This window comes from Patella vulgata, chromosome 2, assembly GCF_932274485.2.
Source record: "Patella vulgata chromosome 2, xgPatVulg1.2, whole genome shotgun sequence".
Taxonomy (NCBI): domain Eukaryota; kingdom Metazoa; phylum Mollusca; class Gastropoda; family Patellidae; genus Patella; species Patella vulgata.
Window position 1 is genome coordinate 2,055,539 of NC_065880.2, and position 17,824 is coordinate 2,073,362.

The following is a 17,824-nucleotide window of genomic DNA, read 5'->3' on the forward strand; positions in this document are numbered from 1 at the left end:
CGAGATAAAGGTACCACACGTTTCATTTGGGATGACTGCAGACCACAATTATCAACCAATATCCATAAAACTTATAGAATATGATATAAGAATCTCCTAAGAGTCTTTTTTGATATCAAAAAAGACTCGTAGTATATTTTATTTATCACCGAATCCTTTCTTACATGCGCCAATAAATATAACTCTTGCTAAAGATTTCACTTTTACTGAATCTGATTACATTACGGCGTAGTGATACATCAATTTTTGACAGCAATTCAACCATTGTAAAGTGTTTCCATCAAGGTCAATTAAATAAAAATAGTTCATTTTTAATAATAATAATAATAATAAAAAAAGTTTATTTTATTAAAAAACGATCTGTTCTTTGAAATATAAAAAAAGTAGTTCCTTTTCAACTGACCAATCAAATTCATGTAAAGCGATATCTCCTAAGGAGATATTGCAGTAGATTATGAAATATCGACTGTAGAATGTATTATTGGGTGATAAAACATGAATAATATCTCAGAGTAGCCAAAATCTCGACCACTTCCTGTTAGCAGTTTCCGAGATGTCAGGTCACCACACACATTTCATGTGGCACGGCTACAGACCGCAATTACCAACCGATTTCCATGATAACATTATTAATATCTCAGAGTAGGCAATCATAATTGTGGTCTGCAGTCGTGCCACGTGAAATGTGTGGTAACCTAATATCTCGGAAACCGCTAATCGGAAGTGGCCGAAACTTTGCCTACTCTGAGATATTATTAATGTTATCATAATCTGCAAGTTTTATTGAAATCGGTTGATAATTGTGGCCTGCAGTAGTGCCACATGAAATTTGTGTCAATTTGATGTCTTTGAAATTGTTGACCGGAAGTGGTCGAAATTTTGGTTACTCTAAGATATTATTAATGCTATCATGATCTTTAAGTTTCATTGAAATCGGTTGATAATTGCGGTACGGAGACTTGCCACATGCGGCAAATGGTCTCCGAATTGTCTTACCACATGGGGCAAATAACCCCAGCCGTAACAATAAGACGGGGTCGGGGGTAGGGGGGGGGGGGCGCCTCTAAAAGGCAACTACACCAGCTCTACATATTGGTATATAGTGAGTAAACAATAACACTATCAGATGGATAAAAACTCCAAAATAAATCCTTAAACATACAAGAGCTAAATCTGGCTATTACAGGTCTTTCTTTTGGTATTAGTTTTCAATCGTGGACGTTCGTGTGGATGACTGGTATCTTATGCTTAGGAATTTAATAAAAACAGGCGCATCCGTTATTTGTAAATATATTGTCCGCCCCAGTCGCCTTAATAACTGAGCTGGCAACCTATCATTAACACTTATTAATTTTTGTATTTCAGGTTAAACGAGGCTGTAAATAAAAATGATACAGTTGCAGTAGAAAGAATTCTACAGAGGTATATGACATTAGATGACGACCAGATTTGGGTAGTTCTCTGTGAAGATGCTCTTAAGAACAGATGTCTGCCTATGGTGAAATTGTTGCTGCCACCAAAGAGTACCGCTAACGTCGACATAACCACCAAAATACGACTGATGAACGCCGCAAAAAAATCTGATTTCGTGGAGGGTGTTAAATGTCTCCACTCTAAAAGAGTACCTCTTTATTTTTTACAGATTCAAGATTAGGTTACAACTGGAGTGCCCTCATTGAATGTGTCCAAAACAGTAAGGTCGAGCTGCTCAAATATCTGCTTCAACTGAAAGATCTAGATAAAAACCCAGACAAAAAGGAAACGTTAATAATGTTATGTTGCCATCAACTAAATACTGAAAGTTTGAAGATTTTGTTGAACAGTGTACTAAAAAATACTACCGTGGCTGGTGGAATAAGGAAGTTCTTGATTGTGTAAAATTATTGGTGGAGGCAGGGGCGGATATTAATCTACAAGATTTTAATGGGACAACGCCCATCCAACTGGCTGCTGAATGTGGTACGGTGACTACGGTAGAAAGAGGAGCAAACTTTGAAACAACAGACCATCAAAGTACACTTCTTCATTGTCTTGCAAGGAGTTTCCGGAAGTCAGATTCGTACGATGAATGTGTTCAACTATTAATGTCTCAAGGAATGGACATAAACAAACTGAACTCATGGAATGAAACTCCACTGTATTTAGCAGTATGTCAAAGAAATGAAGAGATGGTGAAGACATTAATTAAATCACACTGTGATGTCAATATTAAAGCAGGTAAAGACTTGTCACCCGTCTTACTGGAGTCAATAAGAAAACAAGATGCGACTATGGCTGAAACACTGATTAAAGCTTGGTGTGATGTTAACATCGCTGATAAAAACGGTGTAACACCTTTAATGGAGTCAATAAGAAGACACGAGACGACTATCGCTAAAACACTGATTACACCTTTAATGGAGTCAAAAAGAGGACAACAGACGACTACTGCTGAGATACTGATAAAAGCTGGGTGTGATGTTAACAGCACTGATGGAAACGGCGTTACACCTTTAATGGAATGTGTGAAGACAGGTAATCCTTTTTTAGTTAAACAACTTATTGACCGCGGTGCATCTGTCAACGCTAAAGATAACAAAGGATGTTTTGTATTGGACTATTTCTTACGATCTTGCCAACATACGATAGATCAATTTACTTCAGTAGGCATTGTTAAGAAGATGATAGAGACTGGGGCTGATATTCACAAATGTAATAATCTGTTGTGTAGAGCAATCAGTGGTGGACATTATAAGGCCGCTTCATTACTTATTGAACACAGCATCGATGTTAATACAGTGGACGAAAATGGCGATGATCCCCTTGCTCTTGCCTCCGAAAAAGGTAAATTAGAACTAGTGACATTGTTGACATCAACAGATTGTGATATAAATCACCAGAATCTAAAAGGAGAAACGGCGTTGCACAAAGCTATACAAGTGTCAAGATATTCTGCTAATTATGAAGACAAGGAGAAAATAATAAAAATGTTACTACAGAATGGGATGAACGTCAATCTTAGTGACGTCGATGGACTAACGGCCTTGTTCATAGCAGTAGGTAATAGAGAAAGATCTATTACCGAAGAATTATTGAAGGCTGGTGCTGATGTAAACCACTGTGATAACAGAGGAACAACCCCAATGATGATCGCAGTTAAAAATAAGGATAATGTTATAGCAAATATTGTACTACAAGCTGGTGCCGATCTGAAACCGAAAGATGTATTGGGTAGAAATGCGCTATACCTTGCAGTACTCTTGAAAGTTTCACTGGATTTAGATGTTTTACTTAAATATTCAAATTTGAGAAGTGAAGCAGATAACGCCACAGATGAGGAAGGCAAAACATCTTTAATGGCGACAGCAGAAAGAGGACCTAAACCTATGGTAGAAACACTACTCAATGTTGGTTGTAATATCAACCTACAAGATCATTGTGGTAAGACGGCATTGATGTTTGCTGTTGACAACCAGGATGAAACTATTTTATCACTTCTACTACAGAATGGTGCAGACTATAATATTTGTGATGCCGATGGCAGAACAGCGTTGCTGTTGGCAGCAGAAAGAGGACCTAAAGACATAGTAGAAAAACTACTCATTGCTGGCTGTAATATCAACTTACAAGACCATCGTGGTAAGACGGCGTTGATGTTTGCTGTAGACAACCAGCATGAAACTATTTTATCACTTCTATTACAGAATGGTACAGACTATAATATTTGTGATAACAATGGCCAAACAGCGCTGATAGTGGCAGTACAGAAACAAAAAGAAATTCATTGTGAGGATTTACTGAAAGCTGGGGCTGATGTTAATTTGAGTGATAACGATGGAAATACAACTTTGTTGATTGCAGTCCGGTTGAATAACAGGAAGATTGTAAATGGTTTACTGAAAGCTGGAGCCGATGTTAATCTGAGTGATGATAATGGAAAGACGGCTTTGATGGCAGCGGCACGGAACCATAACAGATCTTTTTTAGAATGTTTACTTAATGCTGGAAGATCTCATATGGTATCTCGTTACAGAAAATTGTTCTCTCAGAGGTTTGGATCTTTCAAATGTCAAAGATAAATTTCACTTTTCCGATATCTTGAGGCTTTCTAAAAAATATTTTGAAAGCGGTGCACCGAAGAGTGAAATAGAGAAAATGATTTCGATGTCGTCGGTCTTAAATACTGGAGAATCTGAAGATAAACAACAGCTTGGTAATTTCCGCGATTTCTGTAAATCAAGAAGTTTGAAGTCAAGATGTAGAAGAGAAATCAGAAACTGTATCGGATCAGGAATCAGCAGTAAAATAACACAAGTTGGTTTACCACAACGTCTACAAGATTATGTCGTCATGAAAGACCTGATACCCGAGAAATACTTTACTCTTGTAATAAACGATAAAGATGACGACACAAGGACCGATAATACTACGTCGCCAGTGTCTGTATTCACGACTTCCAACTTTCTTCCCATTTATGGCAATTATGAATCAAATTACAATTATTTTTATGATCCTTCTGACCGAAGACTTTATGACCGTAACTTTGAGCAGATCTAACATATTAGATCAGGTTTTCCAGTGTAGGATCTACAGTAATTCTTTTTATCATTATCTTAGATCAGGTTATCCAGTCTGTGTGCTAAGTAACTCATGATTTAGTTAGATGTTGCTTCTCAATTAAGAAGATTATGTTAGAAATGTGTGCCGTTATTTTGTATTTGAAAGGAAACTGTGTTTGACATATTACCGCTGTTTTACTTTAAGTAAATCAACATGCCCTTTAAATAAAGTCTAAAGGCAGCTACTATCCTACGGTGATAATACTGCTCACATTAATTTAATGGGTGATAGTTTCGTACAGTGTTTAAGGCGTTGAAAGCTGAAATTCGCTGAAGAGTTGGCTGAAACGTCACTGTACGGACAATATTTCTCTTATTAATCCATATATAACCGCACAAAATCCATTAGAAGCTTAGCTTTATGAAAGGCAAAGAATCACGCCCCCCCCCCCCGAGCCAGCAATCTTTTAATAATTCGAAATCTACTTTGTTTAAACCATTTTTTTAAAATTGCATGTCCTTGTAAGAACTGCCTGGATTCATTTCTTGTGGGACCCACAAAACTCCAGTTACGTGAAGTAATGGAACAATCCTTTATTCTACAATCCTGTGTTCAGCTCAAATACAAACAAGGCTACCTTCGTTTTACAATATGTCAGGATAAATTACCTGGGTTAGTTTTGATGTCAACTGAAAGAGTACTGACTACTGTATCAAAATGTACATAACATGGTTATTGATGCTTTTTCACATTTGCTTAATTATTTTTTTCATTTCACATTTTAGAATCATAATTATACTTGTATTTTGTTTTAAACTGTGTTTTGATTTTAGATACATAAAATATATTAGCCTTGTCTTTTGATTCTTGTATGTTATATCATGGCGCCTTTTGTATATTTTGCACCCTTCTTAACTAAGGCAAACTATTAAATTTGTGATACAGTTTGTTGTTTCTGATTTTGTTCGTGGTATGTCCGATCGATTTTCAGTGCTCTGCGAATGCTATATAGTTTTAAATAGATACATTACAAAATTGGGGAAAAGCATTGGGGTCACGAGAGGACAACTTTCCGCAACTTTCCTTATCAGAGTTACCAAACACCTTTGCCAAAAACGCTACGCGGTAGAGGCTACCGTCATTAGTGGGTCTTGTAAAGCATTGAGGCCATAAAAAGACGAATGGTATCAGTATCTAAGCCCACATTTAAAGTGGATTTGGCATGGCCGAACAATGTTGTCTATTGACTCAATCTGAAGTGGGCTGATCACCATAATTGACTACCCAGGAGGAGTTATATTATTACAGGGGATTGCAAGTAACAGTTTGATACACATTTTGTGATTGTAGTTCCCCACAAATTGTCGAAGGTAGGTATTGAGATATGCTTTTAATGGTGACTTTGACCTACTCAGAAGTGGGTTAATCACTACAATTGACTACTCAGAAGGTTTGAAGTTGCCCTAGTGGGTCCCAAGGAACGGAGTTTACCCATTTTGTTTTTGTACTGGGGGTATGTACTGAGATATGCAAATAAGGTAGATTAGGCGTGGTCCACCAATTGTGACCTGTGTCCAACTCAGAAACGAGTTAATTCCCTCAATGTACGCCCCAGAAGGATCCATATGCCCCAAGGAACGGCGTGATATTCATTGCATTTAAGGTAGATTGTGCGTGACCAAGTTGACTTTGTCGTAATGAAAAGGGCGACAATTACATGGCCGTTATCAGTCACCAAAGGACTACTATTGGCGAAAATCTGCACTGGAGAATAATATGTAGAACGACCAAAGATGACAGTAGAAAATCAAAATCAGTCTATGAAAATGAAATTCTGACGATTTAAAGTTGAAAATGCATACATTTACAGGTTTCCACCATAAAAATAACCTTTTAGATAAGGATTTTCCCTTTTTCTTTTTCAACTTTTACTTTTGATTTTCTATTTTTTACTCTAGATCGCATTTTCATCTTGATACCCCGCCATATTTAAACACCATATCATTTTCATCCCTATATCCCGCAATAAGTGAAGTCCATAAGACAAAACATTCAAACAGAAGTCAGTGTAGTTATTGGCAGCCTTTCTTATTCAGAAGATATTTTTTTTAAGATGATGGAGAGGGTGGGACTGATAGTTACAGGTGTGATAATCTGTATGGTTATTATAAAACGCCGTTATTACTGATTGAACACGGCATCGAAGTCAGTACGTTAGACGCAAATGGGATGAATGAATAAACAGGGTTTTATGGCACGTCAGCTCCAACCGGGATATATTGCGCCAAACATACGGTGAATAATGAGGCAAATTAAAAGATATCACATAAAGTATTCATGTACACAAATAAAAACAAATATCACAGTATATTAAATAATTAAAAATAAAAAACACAACTTCATGTACACAAATATTTAAAAATGAAAACAAGATGATATATATTTAAGATGCACATGGATATCACACCACCTCCTCTGTTCTTTCAACCGAAACAGGTGAACTAAAATTAGTGACACTGTTAATTATGTCTTGACAGTGGTTAGGGCTAGAGTATACAGTATCCCTAGTTATAAAAACTAAAACAAAAAGTATTTGCCTTCCTTATTGTTCCCCTTGCAAAGAGGACGCTTGGTGTCCATATTACCAGTTTGTTTATCTCTTCGTGTTTCATGCTTCAACTATCCGACGATATCCCAAATCTTTAAAATTGTTACCCCCCCCCCTCCGTTGACAGCGCTTGTTTTGGTTGATATAGCACCATCTGTTACAATACGATTTGTTAACACAGCTAGCCGATCGGCAAGACGTTAAACCCCATTTCATTTCTTTTCATTGCCGTTTACACAACTGGTGTACTGTAAATATACCAGGCATACTCAACCACATTCACTCTCTAAAAACACCGACAAATATATTTCTCTACTGTACAGAATTACACGGGCCATTTATTGTCGTAATCAGGTGATATATTTGAGCAACATATTGGACGTTTTTTAAATGATAATTCGCTTGAGGTAACTAAATGAATAAACAATTTTATTACTATACAAGTGTTGATGCTCTATTCATTTCTTTGTGTACAGGTTCAATAGATCGCCATATTGCTACTTAACGTTTCTTTGTGTACAGGTTCAATAGATCGCCATATTGCTTGTTAACGTTTCTTTGTGCATAACCTGGCCATGTTTAAATAGAAAAATCTACTTGAACACACCAAAGAATAAGACCTGTTCCTGAATGTAAAAAAAGCACAACTAATTAGTTTTCAATATCATTTAGAATTTGACGAACATCTTGATCAGAAATACAATCAACAGTTCTAGTATACAGCTCAATTACTGATCTCTGTGGCACCCTACAGCAGTGACTGTAACGTGTGGAGCGTGGGGCTAAGCAGCTGTATACAATAACTCACTGCTTATTCTGTGGCACCCCACAGCACTTCTTATTCTGTGTGTAGTTTCTTGTTAGTTGTATTAAAGTGGAGGTTACTGCTGATGAAATTCATTTTTTCACATTTGTTTCGAAGGCGAATCGTTCTCCACTGCCTGCAATCAAATAGCCTGTGTCCGCCACACTTCCCCGAAGGACAATGTGACATATGATGTTTCATGGTTGAAGAGTTGCCCTTCTAATACCCGACATGTCACCCTTTGCGCTGTGCGCAGCTTTCTATACATTATATTTGATCTGATTTCTCTTGGGGTAGTGCGGGGGGGGGGGGGGTAATTTTTTTATATCTTTTGCATTATAAAGGCAATATATTAACTTATAGTATCGTAATCAATACAGCTATAAATATTGATATGTTTATCCGTAGAATCGGGTGGATGTCCTCGACATCTTCCATCACTCTAATTCACTGTAGGTGGTAGTTGGGTATCGTGGAACATCTGATGTAACTTCTCATATAACTAATTATCAGTTATATTTTTTCCGACAAATCCAGTGGTTTAACGAGTGCACTATGAGTCATTGCGTCAAGTTTGAAGATATAAGATTGTATACTGATTAACCACAATGTTATATAACCCTATATTGGAATAGATCCATTTGAAATGTGCACAAGTTAGTTTATCCATCTCTTGGGTTTTCTCCACCGTAAAACAATTCAACCCCACCTACTGCTGAAGACCCCTACTGACAATCAAATTATTGAATAAAAATTGTAAGATAAATTAGTCCTGATATGACCTAGGTTGTGTCGGGTGGCTGTTACTCCGCACCCCCCCCCCCCTCTCTCTCTTTCGGATTTCTATCAAATTAGTGGTAAATAGTTATACCAAAGGGTATGCAATAATATCCTGTTTTTAGAACAGGTTGCTGGTAGCACCCCCACCCCACCCCTACACACACAAAAAATAACCAGAAAGGCCAAGTAAAGTGATTGCCCATGTATATGTTTTTGGATAGATCTGTTTATAGAACTATTTTATCCACAGTAGTAGTAACTTTTGTAACTTTTGTCTTTGTGAGATAAATTAGAGCATACATTGTAAGGATGAGACATAGCGAATTATAAATATACTTAAAATGTGCCAAGCGTACATTATTTATACTAGTTGCAATATTGGACCAGCGTGACATATTTCATTGAAATGCATGTGCTGGATAGTGTCTGTATTTTTAGCTGTTTAATGGTCTCGTGCAAGACATTGCGTAATATATAGATATAGCCCTCGTACATTATCATTATATTACGTAATATCTTTCACTCGACCATTAAACTATCCATATTAACACATATATTTTCCATTTTGAATTAATGTCAATTCTAGTTTAATGTGTGTGTGTGTGTGTGGGGGGGGGGGGGGGGGTTGTGTGTGATGGTGTGTGTGTCTGTGTCTGTGTGGGTTGGACTTTGTGGGAGTCGTTAAAGTATGAACACGCCATACGTGTATTTAGCTTGATATATAAGCAAGAAGAAATTAACATTGACGACTACATGGTGAATAATAAGTAGTCTCACTCCAGTCAATATTGTACTTTCATTTTCACTTTACATTCTACGACCGTTGTGTTTCTTAGAAATTAAAAAACTATGAATAGAATGTTAGCCTGTTTAACCAGACAATTGAAATCCTGCGTGGCTGGTTATACGAGACTATTTGTTATATATGTTACCAGGTGTTATTCGAGACTATATGTGGTATATCAAACAAGATTCACTGTGATCAATTTACCACCAAAGTTTTTAACAAATTAACATTGTCTCCAGTTTAACGTGTTACGATGAGTTGGCGTAAATCAGAGGAATTAAAACAAGAGTAAGTAGGTCATATTATACATGTTCAATTGTATCACGTAATATATTTTATTATAGACATCTACCGTATGTATTATCGCTATTCTATTATACATATACTATTCAAAAAAAGTAGGGGATATTTGATTTTGGGGGCATAATACTAAAATATGCAAATGACTACGAAAAAAGTCACTATAGAACCTAACAGAAGAAACATTTCCAGTTACATGTGACGCCCAAACGCACCAATAGCTACCGCATGGAATGCAGGTGATGCTTGGGATCATTATGGGGGTCCAACCCAAGATTTGCACGACTCTGACTTTGAATGTTACAGTCATTGTGGCATTGAATTCCAGGGTGGAAACATCAGTTTAATTGTTTTAGTGACCAGAAAACAAATTTTGATATGCGTCGGCTTACCCAAAATGAAAGGTTACGTGCCCTTGGCATGCTACAGATCGGCACAACACAGGCGGTTGTGGCGCGGACGATGAATGTTTCTCAGTCTGTCATAAGCAGGCTATGGTCCAGATACCGTGATACACAATCTGTACAGGACAGACCACGCTCAGGTCGACCAAGGGCGACAACTCAAGCCCAGGATCGATTTATCCGTACCTTGGCCTTGAGAAATCGTGTCATCACAGCAAATCAGATCAGCGCTCGTCTTCAAACAGACACTGGTGTGAGAGTGAGTGGCCAGACGATTCGGAATCGACTGCATAGGGGTCACCTTCGCGCCCGACGTCCTCGCGTGATTCCTTGTTTGAGAGATCATCACATTCAGGCAAGACGTCGTTGGTGTAGGGATCGTCAACACTGGGATAATCGACGCTGGAGCAATGTGATGTTTTCAGATGAGTCAAGGTTCACTGTTGATTTTTTGGACAGACGTAGGAGGGTGTGGCGTCGTCGAAACGAGCGCTTCCAAGACGTTAACGTCATCAGACATGATCGATTTGGGGGTGGTTCTGTTATGGTGTCGGGAGGCATCACTGTTGCTGGAAGAACGGCTTTACATGTTGTTGCAGGGCGTGTTACAGGCCAGTACTACCGGGACAACATCTTGGCAGTCCATGTTGTGCCGTTCGCACGACGTCATGGCCGCCGTTTCATCTTCCAGGATGACAACGCAAGATGTCACAGGGCCAGGATCGTTACAGGTTACCTCCAACAACAGAACATCACCACATTACCTTGGCCAGCACTGAGTCCCGACCTCTCCCCCATCGAGCATGTTTGGGACATGCTTGGACAGAGGTTACGTCAACGTCAACAACGTCCTGCCAATGTCCAAGAACTTGCTGCTGCGTTGCAGCAGGAATGGGACAATCTGAACCAAAATGAGCTTAGACGTCTCATTAAGAGTATGCCACGTCGGATCAATGCTTGTTTGGCAAACAGAGGAGGATTTACCCGTTACTGACTTGGTTGTGATGCTGTGGTAACTTTGCTGTTTGACCCCGGGTATCATTTTACCCTTATAATGGTCAGTCTGTGCCTTACTTAGTCTAACGATCATTTGGAATAAATCGATGAATGTGAACTTCATTTCATTTTGTCATTTGTTTCTTCGTCAGTTTCATTAGGTGACTTTAATAACACTTAAAAATCAAATATCCCCTACTTTTTTTGAATAGTATATAACATAACTATTATATTATACATATTAATAATTGTATCACCTTGAAATATTATACATGTAATAATAGTAATAATAATATGTACATTTATATAGCACTAGTACGCCACACACTAAGACATGCTCACAGCCCATCCAGTTCAATTAATTAATACTGAAATCCAAAATCTTAAAACACCTTTATTTGGACGTTTTGTAAGAGTACCATATTCTTAAATCTTTCTTTTTTCTTAAAATTCTCAGTGAAATTAGTTAGTTATTTTTTTCAACACACACATCGGGACAACCAGCCAATCGCTTTACGTAATACATGGCATCGTTGTGAAGCTGTAAATCTCTAGCTTAGAAATAGGGCCAACGTATTACCGATAATCACATTTTCAATGAATACAAACGAGTTTTAAAACCCATACATTAAGTAAATATATTCGGCCCGGACACTCCGCGCTGTGTATTGTGGTATCATGTCTGCGTTCTGTGCTCAATGATGTTTTGGTGTACTTCCGATTATTTCTGAGAAGTGGCGGAAAAAAAACCCCTTAAAATTCAAATTGAAAATACATCGCCATTGAGTGTTAACCAAAACCACGTGGCGGTATACTATAATTTAAGCTGAAAATCTGGGTCATTTTATTGAGTAATAATTGTCATGGATTAATGATTGATAATTGCCAATGATATATATATAAAGCCTTCTCCAAGTCATCATTTACCACGGTCATACGTTATCACCTTCGAACTGAAAGGACGTATTCACATAGCTCTCAGCTCACCCAGGCGTAGCAAGCAAAGATAATTCAATACAAGTTCAAGCTACAAATTTACTACAACCTAAGAATAAATCTCAAGTTAACATCGCAAGAGTTTATTTGTTTAAGTAGAATCAATATCGCGGTTATGAATACAAAATGTTCAGGCTATGTTGAATGTCTTTTAAATACACAATTTTCTAATTGTTTTAAAGCAGTAGACAGTTGTAAACATACTGATAAATTAATTACTAATAAATACACCGAAGTTGCCATCGTTAAGCCTAAGGATTATACAAAATCTTAAAAAAATAAAACGATCGGCGACGAAATTAAATCCAAATTAAGAATGAAAGACACTCCCGTAATTAAAATACTGAAAAATGAGAACGTGCCATTGGCGTTTGCAAATGCCAGCGATGCCGAAAAGGCGCACAAGATTGAAACTGAAGTAGTATTGTCCCACCCTATCTCTCACCCAGGAGCATGGCATTATTCATGCTGTCCCATTTGAATACTCAAACGATGAATTTTTAGACGATTTGTAAAGTAATGGATATCATGTTATATGTGTATTTAGGTACAGAATCCCAGATGGCAAAAAATCGAGGACCATAGAAGTCATATTCAAAAAGGAACATATCCCTGAAAAAATAAAATTAGGCTATCAGATAAGAACAGTATACCCGTATATTCCCCGTGTCAGGATGTGTAGAAACTGTCAAAAGTTTGGACATAACGAGTCTCACTACAAGGTGTGCGAGAAATTTTCAAACTCGTTCATCTGAGGTATTAAAACGTGCTAATTGTGGCGGAAATCATAAAACAACTAACAAAACATGTAGCAAATTTATAGAAACTAAAGAGATTCCCAGAATCCAATAAACTAAGACCATTTCGTTTAGAGAAGCAAAATTATTTTTATACGCCCACATTTTCATGTGGACGTATATTGTCGTCGCCCCTGTCCGTCCGTCCGTCCGTCCACAATTGTTTGTGACACTCTACAGGTCACAATTTTTATCCGATTTCAACCAAACTTGAAATATAGGGTTATCTCCCTAAGATCTCGGTTCCTGTCGATATTGGCATGTTGAGATTCGAAATGTAAGTTTATAACATAAATATCTTTGTCCTTTCGATATTCGCTCATATCGGACCGAAACTTCCTGAATTATGACCCCTGATTGTACGAACATGCTGGACAAAATGGTCGCCCCTCGTACGCAAATAGTGTAAAAATATGGTATAACAAGATTGTGGATCCTCTAGAAGCCACAATTTTGAACTGATTTTGATGAACCTTTAAATTTATCTTTATATCACAAAAGATCTCGGTTCCTTGCAATAATCGCGCATAGCGCACCGTAACTTCCTGAATTATGACCCACCGATCTTGGTTCCTTTCGATATTGGCGCATATCGGATCGTAACTTCCTGAATTATGACCCTTGATTGTACAAAATTTTGACGTCACAATTTTTATCCGATTTAAAAAAAATCGTGTGAATATATCACCGTTACACACTAAGATCTTGGTCCCTTTTGATAATCGCGCATATCCGAACGTAACTTCCTAGATTATGGCCCCTGATTTTTCGAAAACTCGCATTTCTGATTTTAAAAACCGTTTAAATATATCACCATTCCACCATAATGAAGGTTGAGTTCGAATTCCGGGAAAACAGAAATGGAACTGCCCAAAAAAATGGCCGCTCTTTGTACGCAAATTGTGTAAAAGTATGAAATAGGAAGGTTGTGGACCCTCTAGAGGTGACAATTGTTATCCGATTTTGGTAAAACGTGAAATGTATGTTCACAACCCCAAGATTTCGGTTACCTTCGATATTCGCGCATATCGGGCCATATATTCCTGGATTATGGATCCAAATTGTACAAAAAATCACGTTATTTTTTTAGCTGGTTCTCTGTGCTTCTCTTGCAAAATGTGGGCATATCTTGCATGGCAATGACTTGTTAATGTTCTCAAGGGACACAGGAGAAGCGAATGTTGCATAGCAAAATATAATAACTGAAAAATCAAACTTAGGTAAGGATAAACAAAGCAGAGCTGTTAGCGAAAACGTTTCCTGACGGCAGTAGCTATAAAAATTACAGTGAAATGTTCTTAAAAAACGAAAGTTTGAATTTCGTTGGAAAACAACATCCCGTAACTTAGCAGAGGTCATAAAGCAATTAATTTACCCTTTACTCTAAGTGGCAAAATTGACTCGGCGACTGGCGAAGATCAAATAAAATATAGCATGTTAAGAAAACCCTCTAAGTTGTCAAGTATATATGCGACACATTAGTCAACACTTGGTGAAACTTTTCAAAGTTTGGATTGTTTAGTATATTGAATAAGACAAGTTTTGTTGCATATATGACCCTGATGTAGACCTCTCCCCCGTCGATCGCTACGTGTATTACCCGTAACAGCATCGTAGAGGTGTAATTTTACAAGGTGCCAGATGGTACAGAATAATTTGACAGTTACTATATATGGTGTGTGATGACGGGTGACAGAAACCCTAACAGTGAAATAGCTTCCCCTGATTTCATGTTACGAATGAAATTATCCTATTTGTTGAAATTATCCCCCACTTCAACCACTAAATTTCATTTAAACAGTTACTCATAAGATATTTTCCTTCAATGTGCCCACATTTATGTTTCATGCAGCATATAGCCAATTAGGACTCACACTAGTATTAGTATTATACACCGGTTGGAAATATTCATTGTTAGTTCGTTTTTCATTTTCAGTAAAGTCTTTATCACTACAGACCCGGGACTGTAATATGTGTGTCTGTGACGTCTATATATTTATCACTACAGACCCGGGACTGTAATATGTGTGTCTGTGACGTCTATATATTTATCACTACAGACCCGGGACTGTAATATGTGTGTCTGTGACGTCTATATATTTATCACTACAGACCCGGGACTGTAATATGTGTGTCTGTGACGTCTATATATTTATCACTACAGACCCGGGACTGTAATATGTGTGTCTGTGACGTCTGTATATTTATCACTACAGACCCGGGACTGTAATATGTGTGTCTGTGACGTCTATATATTTGTCCATGTGTTTGTGGTAACGGTTTTTAAAACGAAATAAAAATTATGACATCTACTGTCTGAACCGTTGTAAATTATAAACGGATTTCGTCGATTGTGAACAAACTACTGAATAATTGTTATTAAGGGCAAGGTAAAGTGACCAAAATTGTCACAACACCCGAAATGAAATGAAATTAAATGGGGTTTAACGTCCGACTGCTCTGCTCCTAAACTGGGCTAATGAAGACGGCACAACATCTGAAATGGGGGGGGGGTCCTCAAAATATCATTCACAACACCTTTAGTGCCTTTTTTGGTGTCTAGAAATGCTTGAGATGATCCTGAACAATAAAGAATGGATGAAAATAAAAAAAAATAATGACTTTGTAACTGCGCCGCTACAGGGTAAACAACTAAACATGGGAAATCACAAAGTCTCACAGATATACCTGAATATATACACTACAACCATCAAGACTTCACATTTTGAAAACTATCTTTGTTTGAGCACACCAAATCCATATAATTAAACTTTTATTTTTCAAATATCCATTTTTTTCAAGGGACTACTTTCAGACTTTTTGTATGAAGTACCATCATAAACATCATTTGAATTAAATGTTTCTGGTCTGTATGGAATATTGTAAATACTGCATCACAATTTCTTTGAAACTGTTTTAGGTTTTCAGCAATATTTTATAATGAATACACATTGCTATCATTTGTATTACTTCTTAATTCACCCCTTGAAATGTTGTGCCAGAAAGCATAAAGATGCACTGACAATTAAAGATTGAACATTTTTACTACGTTTTACACTAAAATAATTTGTTATAAATTTTAATCAATATTTATTCACACTCAACACATTGTTTAATCTTTGATTGTCCACTAATAGCCCATTATTGAATGTGGAAAGGTCCAGCTGAATGATTGATTAGAAAATATGATGTGTTTCAAATGGTACTCCATAGACGTGAATTTGCCCCACAAAAAGTATATCTAGGTAACAAATTCTATATCAGACCCGCAAAATGATTATTATTCTAACATAAATGAATAATAATCTATCCAAATAATCTATCCAAATTTAAAAACAAGCCTTTTTGCTAACATTTACCAACACTTGACAACGGCAGCCATGATAGCTTAGATTTTGACAGTTCTGTTTTCACCAATTTACAGAACGGTCCATATGAATAATATTGATATTAATAGATGTGACAGTTCTTGCAAATGAAGCGCAATAGTCTATAATATTACGATTTACCACCTGATGTAAGGATAATTGTGATAGTATTAGTCAAAAAGTATGTACTGTATTTTTATTTACCTTTCTGTGTCGAATTACCGCTCAAAGTAAGTGTTGGTCGCATCGATGAGTTCATGCATAACTTATTTTTTTAATATTATCAAATCCCGTAAATGACACCTCATTTGTATTTTGATATGAATTAATCGTATTCAGCAGTTGTTTAAATTAAAAATGTGTATTTAAAATTAACACTTTGCTCATTGATATTAGCATAAGGTCAAGGACATATCACATATTCGGACACGAAAGCTACCTACGAAACATTGTTTACATTTATACAACGGCGAAATGTGTTATTACTAAAGGGAATACGATATAATTGTATGTATGGTGATGTAAATGAAGCCTTTGCATATCTATACAATGTTCCGCTAAGCGTTGTCAGTTTAACGATTATTCGCATCACTCGTCTAAAGATAAGAAGGGTCATTTTCAAGATTGAAAAGAAAATGGCGGATCCCAGACCCGTGGTAGCAAGCCGTGGAAATCTCACACTACAAGGAAATAGGAAAGCAACTCGACTACTGTACTACATAGATCAGAGTATAAATAGAGAGATAATAGCTGTCCCCAAGTTTTATCGTTTTGTCTGTAGGTGTAACCGCGATTGGGCAAGAAACTGATGAAACTGAAATTTTCGTTTATGTGATAACACGCGAATGTACGAATTAAAGGGGTATTGACAGTGAACTGGTGTATTGTGAGTAATGGAGTTTATTTTGGACGTTTGTATCTAAGGGCCACTATTCTGTGTTGGGAAATAACATCTTCAGCCTTGTTGGTGTTGAGACTACTATGCAACTAGATCGTGTCACTTTACCCTGCCCTTAAAAACTTGTCTATGTGTTTGAAATCACCTCCGGTTGAATAAAATCCATTGCACAATTGAATATCCCAACGAAAAAAAAAGTTCTCTCTTGAAAAGTCAATGTTTTTGCTTGTATTTTCGACTAAGTTCATCACAACATTGTACATGTCACGTGATGAGCTAAACCATCTTAATATGTTGAAGGGGGCAATGGTTGACAAATTTTGACAATCACGTGTGCTGCAATCACAACAACGCGCGACCTTTCCGATCGTTTGAGTTTAGGCAACAAAAATGGCAACTGGAGACAATAAAATTAATTTGGAAACAATTGATTGTCAGTCTACTAAATTTTTATACACAATGAATATATCACCGATTACACGAATACTCGTAAATATTGCTTTTCACATCATTACCACCTCATTATTGTAAATACCCTGTGTTAGT

General features: G+C 37.0%; 1 protein-coding gene across 1 annotated transcript; it reads left to right on the forward strand.

Moving 5' to 3' along the window:
* Positions 1 to 1,880: 1,880 nt before the first annotated feature.
* LOC130010767 (putative ankyrin repeat protein RF_0381) lies at positions 1,881 to 5,220 on the forward strand (the record flags this gene model as incomplete). The annotated part of the gene is made up of 2 exons (XM_056098776.1): positions 1,881 to 1,964; positions 2,619 to 5,220. Coding segments are annotated over 2 exons (1,524 nt in total), but the record flags the coding sequence as incomplete, so codon positions are not given.
* Between the last annotated feature and the right edge of the window lie 12,604 nt (positions 5,221 to 17,824).